This window comes from Lissotriton vulgaris, chromosome 5 (assembly GCF_964263255.1).
Source record: "Lissotriton vulgaris chromosome 5, aLisVul1.2, whole genome shotgun sequence".
Classification (NCBI taxonomy): domain Eukaryota; kingdom Metazoa; phylum Chordata; class Amphibia; order Caudata; family Salamandridae; genus Lissotriton; species Lissotriton vulgaris.
Genome location: NC_141693.1, coordinates 1,187,496,714 through 1,187,508,886, shown reverse-complemented (window position 1 = coordinate 1,187,508,886; position 12,173 = coordinate 1,187,496,714). Strand labels below are relative to the sequence as shown.

Genomic DNA, 12,173 nt, shown 5'->3' with positions numbered 1-12,173 from the left:
AGAATTTCAGCTTGCGCTTTCGGCTAGCGCTGTTGCTGGGGCCGGGCAGTGGTTCTTCAGCCATGGCGGGCGCAATTTCTGCCGGGTCGGGAGTCGCTATCGGCGGTTTGGCGGCTGCTTTCCGTCGTGTAGAGTCGGATGATTGCGTCACTGTGGTGTTTGGGGGTGGGATTTGGCAGCTTCCTGGTTGTGATGTCATCACGGTGCTCGGAATGCGTAATCCCGTATTTCCGGATCCCGCGATAATGCGACACGCAATCCCGATCGCACGGGATTGCGACACGCAATCCCGATCACACGGGATTGCGAGTCGCAATCCCGTGCGATCGGGATTGCGTGTCGCAATCCCGATCGCTGGTGGCCGGAAATTGCGATTTTTCTGCGTTTTTTGTAGGTCGCTAACGGCTTTTGCGCCCGCGTGCGAGTCGCTATTTTTTCCCTGAAAAATACATGAATGCCGTTTTGCGTTTTCTCAATAGCGAGTCGCTATTATTCGCTATTAGGGACACGCAAAACGGCCCGTACATGAATCAGGCTGATAGTGTCCACTTTCCAAAGCACTGTGGAGGTGCTCACAGATGGCTCTGGGGTTGCACTGTCTCCAGCGGATGCATCGTTGAGCACTCTCTTTGTGCACCTCAGGCACTTTGTGTGTCCTCAGAGAACTCAGTGGTTTAGTGGTACTATCACCTTTTCGTAGAAATACAGTGTATCATAAATCTGACATCAAGATTGTGTGCTAAATGTTGTTTTTAAACATATTTCCCCAATGGAATTAATAAAAGAAAATCTACACTCAATTTTGTAAGCAATATTTAAGCCAAATTTAAGACATGATAATTATGGTAGGTGATATCTTTCTCCATACAATATTTTGAAACACAACCTCATGTGTACCACATTATTGACGTCTGACCGCAAATTTGGCAGTAGTTGTGGATCCGTACATAATACCATCAGTTTCACTCATCACATTAAATGTAATCATGATGGGAATATTACCATTCGAAGACGGCTGCCACATTCACGACCGGGTACAGAATTGAAGTTTGACAGCAATTAAGTAAAAAAACAAAGTAGTCTGCCCTGCCTGCTAAGTAATCTATGCAGCAGAAATCCTTTACACTGCACATGAAGGAGGCGGTACGGCAGCCTGATTCAGAACATACTGTCATTGATACGATCCCACCAAAGCATCGCCAATCACTGAATGCCAGGGCTGTTGGCTCATCAAAAACTTGATTAGCATTGCTAATAAAGAAATCATTGAGACAGCTAACCCATTGCTCCATTGTATGTTCGCTCTCCTTTGGCTAATTCTTACAGTGATTGACATTGACAACAAAATATTTACTGAATGAGACTTATATAATGCTCCTTACTGTCTCCAAATTTTTCAAGACGTCATGGCAAAGGATGAAATAGGATAAGCCAACAGCTCCATACCCAAAACCTTACTAAATTGGAGTTCATTCTACTCTACAGTCAAAGTTATACAACTACTGATCAAACAAACGCTGAACTGAAGCAGCTAAGGAGGATTTACCGAAAGCACGTGTTAGCCATATATATTTTTATTGCACACATGAACTCCTGTAGACTGGGGCACATGAACTCTTTGACCAAACTAAAAATATTACGATGTGCATTCAGTAATATGGAGGTATCATTGAGGTATTCAAAAGTAATGCAAAATGAAATATGAAAAAGATAAAATCACAATTTAAAGAAAAATTGAAAAGTCATTATGTTGTGAATGAAAACCAAGTGATAAAAATGGCACATAACAAATCAATGTCAAACACAACATGTAATTAACGTAAAAGGAAAATGCTGTTATAGAAGTAAAAATTGATACCCAGATAGCTGACCAGGACTGCGCAGAGACTTTACATGATCTGTATCTGATTTGTGCAAATCTAACTAAAGGTCTACCTGGATCAAAAATAAAGATAGCGTGACTCAGCAATAAATTGTAATAATTCACTTCAATATTCCAGCACTCACTCTCATTAAAAGGACACCCAGCACAATCAATAGCTTCTCAACACGTGTTAGGTTATGTGCCAGATGTGAGTGGTGAAAGCATCTATAGCCTCAGTTGTGGTACGTATCTTTTCTGCAGCCTACATGCTTTGTGCACCCTTGCAGCTAACTAATAAAAAAGTAAATATAATGCCAAAAATTTAAATTTTTGCATATTCGCCCTAGAAATGTTTGCCTACATAGATATTGATTGCTACCATATGTGGAGCACTAGGTAATGGGAGACTGTTAACCCCCTTCCCAAACATGTTTTCCATGCCTGAATATGGCAACTAATTGACACGCACCGACTGGCATATTTGTCATGGGACTGCCACGTTTATAGGCAAAGGGAGGAATTGGAGAAATAATGTTTCTTTACACTTTGCTAGACCCTAAAGAAATGAAATATGTTGTGATTGATTTGTCAGAACAGCATGTGAATAATATTGCTTTTCCCCAAATATATCTGAAGAATTATGTTTTGCATCATTTCTTTTACGGCATGTTTTCCGGACAAGCTCGCACCCAACCACGCCTCACTAAACTTGTGCATTCTGATAATGGGATAACAACATTTTCAGGGTCGTTTATAGCTCGCTCCTTGGCTCTGAAAGCCAGAGCCTTCTTCTGAGATGCCCTGGGCTGACATATGTATAATCATAGCTACTCTACACACGACGAGCAACATTTTGATGATTCTTGCAGTGTAAGTACACGTCGCCACATGTAACGTTTGGGTACCATTAACTGTCTGCTCACCTTCGACTGTCTGGTTAAGGAGGTTTTCAGAAGCACCGGGAGCTGTAAAGAAAATTAACACAAGATAAGAACCCGTTTGCTGTGCTGTCTCAGAGCGTGCGGTGTCAGCTGCGCCTGGCTGCAATACTTGCAGGAATTAGACTTTTCAGGGCTGCTGATGGGGGAGTGAATGCACCGCGTGACTGGGAGTGTAAAGAGTGACTATATGATTCATTTATTGTAGCGTTGCCAGGAAAGTTAGTCTTCAAAGTAACTGAGAAAGCAACCTTGAAAAAGATATATAGTGATCGAACATTACAGTATGATAAGTATCTTTGCATTTCACAGCTGGCTTAACCATGAAAACCCTCCATGGCTGACGGAGTATACAGTGGCAATACTGTTTGGTATTAGATGTTCTGGCAGCAAGAACACCAATAATAGCCTTTATTTATTAGTTTTAAATCAGGAATATTGGTGCTGAAACTTTTTTTACCCTGTATGAGAAGTTGTAAAGGTTTTAATTGACCGGACAATAAACTAATCTTAATCTTAATAATGGCTGCAGTATTGTTGTTCACAATGCTCTTAAGAGCAGGCAGGCAGTGCGTGCTCTGCCTATTCTTCATAAGGGCTAGAAGTCCATGAAATACAAAGAAATATCAAACAATACAAATACAAACTCTTTGTGTACACATCTAGTGGTTGAAAAACCATCACACGTTGCCCACAGTTGTGTTAACATAATATGTTTGTCTTTTGTGTTTAGTATATCATTTTGGAGCAGTTGAAAACAAGTAACATTAACATCTCTCAGGTTTGTAAATTATATTTAGGGTGGAAGCACATGAAGGCAGTGTTTCTTTAAAGTATAGCCATACTTTATAAACGTTTTTATAACAAGAGGTGCACCAGCAGGCAGACTATTTTGACAGCTCTTGCAAGAGAGGTCAGCCCACTGGACTCCGCATTCATCAACACCTTAAAATGGCAGGGAACTCAACTGGGCTTCATTCAAAGAAAATGCCAAATATAGCAAATCGCTTTTGGAAATATACATTGAGCTGTTACACTTATGATGTTTTTCAAAGCTGCCTGCATCAGACACCAGTCGTGTTATTTTTTATCACAGTCAAACTCCTGTGCTTGGCCTTGCTTGAAAGACGGGCTGTGATAGAGCTGTTACCTGTGCTGTTGTGTATTGTAACCCCGATGTCGGCACTTGAATCCGCAAGAGCGCTGTCACTTTGACAGAGGGTAGAGTTGGGCCAAGTCCTGGCTAGGCAAACCTGAGAGATGATCTGGATGCAATCTCAGTGGAGGTATAGCTCAAACACATATATCACATGCCTATGGAATCATTGGACTCCAAGAGATGTCCTGAAGTACCACTATATCGTGTTGGCCCCTCCATCGACCCACAGACCCAAGCTGACTGTTAAAGATAATCCCTCACACACCGGAAAATATATCTGTAAATCAGAATAGAAGGCTCACCTGATTCGATTTTGACGCTGGAATTTTCCGGAGCCTCTGGCGCTGTGTGAGAGATAGTGACAAAAGATTAGACTAAATCATTGCTACTAGTCACGCCCGCAGTAAAAGAAGGACTCACGGGGACACAGTGGTATAAAACAAAACCATGCAATCCTATTCAAAATATACTGAGGGGCATGAGTGTGAATTCACACTAGAATAGCTTTGCAACCAAGTAGCTGCGAAGTATTTCATTTACTTCTGTTTGGCTTTCCTTTACCCTTTGGATGTATTTCACTCGCTGTGAGCTCCTAGTTACAACTGTGCAACCTAAGTGGACCCCATACTTTGATTGGCTAGCTGTATTTGATACTTCAGTTATCTGTTACTCCTTTGGTCACAGGTATGGCACTTCTGGATGGGCATCAAAGATTGATTGACTAACTTTGTTTGCAATATATGAGATTTGCACCTCCCACGGTCACACTACAGGGGCTGATTTGGTAACGCTGTATCTTTTGAGAGTCATGCCTCTCAGAGTGACTCAGGCGCAGCTCTTGGGCCCTATAGACTAACTTGGAATCCCCGTTATGAATGTTGCACCAGGTGACTGACAGTTCCCAACAAACTTTGTTTAACTTTAACTCGCTGATGCGTATCCTACTTACACTTACATATCCCTCATCACCCACGGAAAGGCGTATCGAGAATGCAGCCGCATCTGTTTAACAGATTGATTTGTCATTCCAGTATGTTTCTTCCTTCTGCACTAGGAAATGCCTTTCCCATATTAGGCAGCCTTCTCTACCCATGCTCTCCATTCACATCTCAAGAATTCTCAGACGTCATAAAGTAGGGGGGCAAGTCTGGCTACATTGATCATTTCACAACATCCTCAAGGAAATCCCATTAAAATCTACCTCTGCCTCCTCAGCCTTCAACCGCCTGAAATATCTCAATTTCTACAGCACTTTCCCCAAAAACGTAAGACATTCTATGTCACACATCTCATATATAAATCAGGAGCAGGTGCAGTTCTCACCAAACCTTGTCTAACACGCAGATGCACTTCCCCATCTACACATTGTACATTAGTACCAATCTGCCTCCTCAGCCGCCTCTCTTTCTCAGGCGCCGAGAGATCCCTTTGGGGATAATTCGTGCGCCTTAAAAATGAGTTTAATAATAATAAAAATAATAATCTGTCATGGGTTAGAAACAATCACAACGTAAATCTCTTACAGATGTTCCCATCTTCTTCTCCTCATACTACAATGGATGTCATCCACACATTCCAATCTCCTATCCATGGCAACATTTTCATCCTCCTTGTTGGCTTCTCCAAATGTATGCACCACCTTTCTTAGCGACCCTTGACCTGTCACCAGGCTGGTCGCCCTCCAGCCACCGCTCAGCCCCTCTGTGTGCCTCTGCGTTATTTTCAGGTTTTGTTGGTTTCTCTGCTCCTTTTGTACTGAGTTCACTTTGCCTGCTGTTGCTCCGTCTCTGTGCTCCTTTTTTGTTACTGTGATCCGTGACTATCTGTGCTTACTGTTGTTTACTGCTGATTGTGACCCTTGATGACTCTCTCCCGCTCCCCCCCTGTGCCCCCCTTTTACCTTCTGTGCCACTTTCCCGCCGCTGCGTCCCCTGCGGCCCGCCCCCTTGTCTCCCATTCGTTGCCCTGCTCCCGCCTCCCAGCTGTTCCTCCCTCCCTCAGCCCCTCATATGGAGGCCGTGCAGTGGCTGCGCGCAGCAGACACGCCAAAGGCAAGCCCATCTGTGCCCGTCCAGGCCTGGACCGCGCCAATTGCCAGAACCCCTGGCCCCCCACGAAGCCTGGAAACCCGACTGAGATACGACACCGCCACCCTCCACGCACTCAACACCGGCCGACCAGTCGCCTGCTACTGAGCCACCCCAAAGCACACCCACGGATCCTTCTCCTGCCAAGTCTGCAAATTCACCTGCCTCCGAACCTGCACGCCACCGTCCGGACCAGGCAACAACAACAACCACCTCAAGTGCATCCTACTCAACACCCGCTCTGTCCACAAGCGCACCATCAAACTCTGGGACCTCCTCGACACAACAGCGCCCGACGTCGCCTTCCTCACAGAAACCTGGATAATTACCTTCTCAGCCCCCGACATCGCCATAGCCATCCCGGACGGCTACAAGATCACCCGGAAGGACCGCGTCAGCTAAACCGGAGGAGGGATCACCATCATCTACAGGAACACCATCAGCGTCACGACCAACTCCGAAGATACCCTCACCGCCGGGGAACACCTACACTTCCAGATCCACACCGAACCCAAGACCAGCCTCATAGGAACCCTCATCTACAGACCCCCGGGCCCACGCTCACAATTCAGTGAAGCCATCACCGATTTCATTAGCCCGCATGCCCTCGCCTCATCAGACTACATCCAACTAGGGGACCAGAACTTCCACCTGGAGAACAATATCGACAACAACACCACCACCCTGCTCGACAACCTCGCTAACCTCGGACTCAGCAACTGATGAACACCCCCACCTACGCTGGCCACACGCTCGACCCCATCTTCTCCGCCAGCAACCACGTCAGCTTCAGCCCCTCCACCGGACTACACTGGACGGACAACAGCTGCATCCATTTCACCTTTAAGAAGACCACATCCCACCACCGCCAGCAACAGATCTCCCGCAGATGCTGGAGCAAAGTCACCGCAGACCAGCTAACTACGTCACTTACCCAGAACCCACTAACCGACACTGCCGACACCAGCGACGCAGCCCGCAACCTCACACAGTGGATCACCAACTGTGCCGATGCCTTTGCTCCACTGAAGAACCCCCCAGACAAGACCGACAACAGGAAAGCCACATGGTTCATCAACGACCTCAAAGAATCAAAAAAATCCAGCCGAACCCTCGAGAAAAACTGGCGCCGCGAACAGACGACAGAAAACCTGACAGCTCTCAAGAACGCCACTCGCAAACACCACCAGCTGATCCGCACCACCAAAGAGCGGCTGGAAATAAACATACATAACAGCAAGGAACTCTTCAGCATCGTAAAAGAGCTCTCCAACCCCGGCGCCAGCAGCAACGACATCACACCATCGCAAGACCTCTGAGACTCCATCGCCACGTTCTTCCACCGCAAGATCGCCGATATACACAACAGCTTCGGCACCCAGACTCCGCCTTCGGCCACCAAACCAACACCCCCTACCACCAACATCAGCGATTGTACTCCCGTCAACACTGAAGGCACCACCCACGTCTTGAACACCATCCACTCCGGTCCTCCCACCGACCCATGCCCTCAGCACATCTTCAACAAAGCCAGCACCATCATCTCACCCCACCTCCGGAAAATCATAAACAACTCCTTCTCGTCAGCCACCTTCCCGGAGAGCTGAAAGCACGCAGAAATCAACGCCCTGCTGAAGAAACCAACAGCGGACCCCAAAGACCTCAATAACTTCTTTCCCATCTCCCTTCTTCCCTTCCCTGCAAAAGTCATCGAGAAAACCGTCAATAAGCAGCTGCCCGCAATCCTCGAGACAAATGGCTCCCTCGACCCATCCCAGTCCGGATTTCGAGCCAACCTTAGCACCGAGACTGCCCTCATCGCAGCCACCGACAACATCAGGTCCCTGCTTGACAACGGGGAATCAACCGCCCTTATCCTCCTAGGTCTCTCAGCCGCCTTCGACACAGTCTGCCATTGCACCCTGAAAACCCACCTCCACAACGCTGGAATCCAAGGAAAAGCCCTGGACTGGATCACCTCATTCCTCTCTGACAGAACCCAGAGAGTCCGCCTCCCTCCCTTCCGCTCTGCGGCCACTGAGATCATCTGCGGCGTACCCCAAGGCTCCTCGCTCAGCCCAATCCTCTTCAATATCTACAAGAGCCCCTTCACCACCTTCATACGCAAACACAACCTCAACATCATCGCCTACGCCGACGACACCCAGCTGATACTCTCCTTCGCCAAAGACCCAGCCAACACCAAAATCGACCTCCAGGAAGGAATGAATGACATCGCGGAATGGATGAAGCTCAGTCGTCTGAAACTGAACTCAGACAAGATGGAGGTCCTCATCCTCGGACCATCCCCATCCGCCTGGGACGACTCCTGGTGGCCCACCGCGCTGGGTACCGCACCAACACCCACAGACCACGCACGCAACCTGGGATTCATCCTGGACTCCTCCCTCACGATGACCAAGCAAGTCAACGCAATCTCATCCTCATGCTTCAACACCCTGCGCATGCTCCGAAAGATCTTCAGGTGGATCCCTACCGGAACTAGAAAAACGGTCACCCAGGCCGTGGACTACGGGAACGCCCTATACGCAGGAACCACAGCCAAACTTCAGAAAAGACTCCAGCGCATACAGAACGCATCCGCATGACTCATCCTCGACATCCCTCACCGCAGCCACATAACTGACCACCTGAGAGACCTGCACTGGCTCCCCGTCAGCAAGAGGATCACGTTCAGGGTCCTCATCCACGCACACAAAGCGCTCCACGACATGGGCCCCGAATACCTCAACAATCGCCTCACGTTCTACCCTCCAAACCGCCAACTCCGCTATCCTCGCCCTCGCCACCATCCAACGGATTCGCAGAACCACCACCGGAGGAAGATCGTTTTCCTACCTAGCCGCCAAGACGTGGAACTCCCTCCCCGCCCACCTACGACTGACCCAGGACCATCTCACCTTCAGGAAACACCTCAAAACCTGGCTATTCGAGCAGTAGCAGCACCCCCCCTCCCTGCAGCACCTTGAGACCCCTACGGGTTAGTGGTGCACTTTATAAATGGATTGATTGATTGATTGATCTTAACTTCTCCTGCATCCAACCCAAAAATGTATTTGCTTTATATCAGCATGAAGGGCTTTGCACATTTGACTAACCGCCACATACTTGCAATGTGGGATCCCCTTATCATAAAGGAAAGCCTCCATTCAGGCAGTAGATATTGCACTCTGTGGCGCCCATAATTCTTGTTTCCCCAGATCTCCGGCACTATCCCCCAAGCCTTCCTCACATCACTCCTCTTCTACATGCTTGTGCTACAATTCACTTATTTCTTTTCCACTTCCGCTCAACCTTTCCTACTTCACCCTTGTTTATTACAGTTACAGATCGTGATATTTCTGACTTTATTTGCAGGTACTGAAGTGGCTTTGATGACATTATTTATCTCCAATCTGGAAACGCTAAACCTACAACAGTTCCAAAATAGACCAACCAACACTGCAGACCAAATTTGGATACTACCTTCGCCTCTAGCATGAGAGGATACATAATAAAAAATTAAAATGTACCATGCATCAATTCCCTTGACATCAGCATCCTTATTTGAAAAGCTCGTGCTCCATCCAAAACTAAAAGCTAGAGACACACCAGACTATACAGTAAACTTTATCTGAAATATTTAGATGTCCTTCTCAAGGAAACTGCATTCAGAGGCCAGAATATCATTGAGTGCATTGACCTATGACTACCTTCAACCCTTAATGCCCTCATACATGTCATATTGTAGGGTATTTGAAAGACTGCAAAAGTCTAGATGGGTGAACAAAGACCCCCACCATCCTGGAAGTTCTTGGTTGAGCACAAGGCAGTTGATAGGAAAAAGTTATCATGAAGTGGAAAGACTAGACAGGTTATGTTATGTTATGGGGAATTTGTAGCGCGCATGTACACCAATAGGTCTCTTGGGGCTAAGTTAAAAACCACAACAGAATATGTGTCTAGCAATAGGCTTGAGTGAGTGGCCAGGTTTTCAATTTTCTTCTAAAACGTATATAATCAGCTGTCCAAAGTTGCAGTGCCAACTTAGAAAAGCGTGAGCCATCCATTCTTTCACACTTAAATCTAGGCACTATCTACAAGTTAATTTGTGCCGATCTGAGATTCCATTTTGGGAGGTATGGGTGGATCTTTGTGGACAACTATTTGGGCCTCTGCTGTTGATTGCCTTGAAGATAATACAACGGGAAACATCCTTTACAACGCAACTTTTACAACGCAGTGCCTTTACAACGCGGTATTTACAACGAAAACCATTACAACGCGTTGCGCTGGGGGGCGCACTAGGATAAGGAATTTGTTTAATTTACTATCCAATACCTTCCCTAGTGTCCACGGGGACTGGAGTTTGAATAGTAAATTAAACTATTCACTATCCAGCACCCCAAAGCACTATGCGTTGTAAAGGTTTTCGTTGTAAATACTGCGTTGTAAAGGCATGCGTGGTAAAAGTATGCGTTGTAACGTCATACATCCTAATACAACCCGTCTTAAACATGGACCGCTGTGCTACGGGAAGCCAGTGAAGCTCCTTCATCAATGGTTTCGTATGACAGTGCCTGGGTTGCGGAAAAATGATTCTAGCAGCTTGGTTTTGGATCAACTGGAGCTTACAAGTTTGATTGGAAGGGAGACCTAAGTAAATGACGTTGGCATAGTAAATTCTACACATATTCATGGCCATCATGATTGATGTGCTGGTCTCCTGGTGAAAAAAAATTCAAATTTTTCTGAAATTTCTCAGTTGATAAACACAGGATGACGTGACCATACTTATTTGGGATTGCATAGAGAGGTCAGTGTCTATTTGGATACCAAGACTCTTTACAACATTCTTGGGGGTAGGTGAAATTCCTAATATATTGGCCAGTGTGTAGGGGTCCAGTGGTTTAGGGCCATATGTATCAAGACACCAATTAGCGATTCTGTAATAGCGATTTTTAAGAAATCGCAATTTCAGAATCGCTAATTGGTATGTATCAAGAAAATCGCAATTTTTTAGCGATATGTTGATATTCCTTAATTGCGAATTTGCAAATTACGAATTTGCAATTAAGGAATACTTTCCCATTAATTTCTATGGGCCTCCTGGCCAATTGGAAGGAATGGGAATTTATTCTCAATTTGCGATTCGCAATTTGCTAATCGCAAATTAAGAATAATTTCAAGGGTGCAGGGGTGTCCAAAGGACACCCTGTTGCACCCCTGAAATAAGTATGGGTGCACATGTGGTGCACATACATGCCCTAAGGGCATGTATGTGCGTCACATAGCACTTAGAAAAATGCAAAAATGGGCATTTTTGTAGAAATTCGCAAATTACCACCAACTTGAAGTTGGTGGTAATTTGCGATTCCTTAGGGACAATTTGCAATTTTTTTTTGCTTCCTAAATTGCATTTAAAGAATCGCAAAATTTGTGATTCCTTAAATGCAATTGCAAAATAAGGAATCGCAAATTTTGCGATTCCTTATTTTGCACCGTATTTTCATTCATACATCCCATTTAGCAAATTCGCATTCGCAAAGGCCGAAATTCTGAGAATTTCGGCCTTTGCGAATGCGAATTTGTATGATACATATGGCCCTTAGTCTATTTTAGGAAATTACTACAATAGACTATAGGAAATGACTATCTCTGTTTTATCAGAGTTCAGTTTAAGGTGGTTGTGATTCATCCAATCTTTGATGAATAGCATAGTGTCTTGGAAGAATACCTTGGAGTCCTGTGTCTCATCAATTGAAAAAATCGATTGCATGTCATCCGCGTAATTGTAGAAATTAACCTTCATTTGTTGAAGGAAGTGGACCAGAGGGCAAATGTAAAGGTTAAAAAGGTGGGGGGGACAGGGAGGAGCTCTGAGGTACCCCACAGTTTGTGGTGACTATGGTATTGCTGTAGGGGGCAAGTCCAACTGACTGTCAGATAGCATTTCATCCATTCTAAAACAGTGCCTCTAAGACCTGCAGCAGAAATTCTATCCACTAGCATCGTGTGATCAATGGTATTGAATGCTGTCAACAGGTCAAGTAGGACCAATGCTTGCGTGTGTCCTCTATCAGCTCCTTCTTTGAAGTCATCCAGCCCCCTCAAGATGACTGATT

The 12,173-nt window shown here is 45.8% G+C and overlaps 1 protein-coding gene across 1 annotated transcript in view; it reads right to left on the bottom strand.

Annotated features, from left to right (window-relative positions):
- The window catches only part of LOC147712245 (scavenger receptor cysteine-rich domain-containing protein DMBT1-like), a 283,837-nt gene that overhangs the window by 199,376 nt on the left and 72,288 nt on the right, over positions 1–12,173 (bottom strand). Inside the window, exons 7-8 of the mRNA XM_086922978.1 lie at positions 4,264–4,305; positions 2,788–2,829 (exon numbers count right to left, since the gene is read on the bottom strand). Of these exons, the coding sequence (XP_086779104.1) occupies positions 2,788–2,829; positions 4,264–4,305 (84 nt within the window). The remainder of the gene's footprint in view (positions 1–2,787; positions 2,830–4,263; positions 4,306–12,173) is intronic.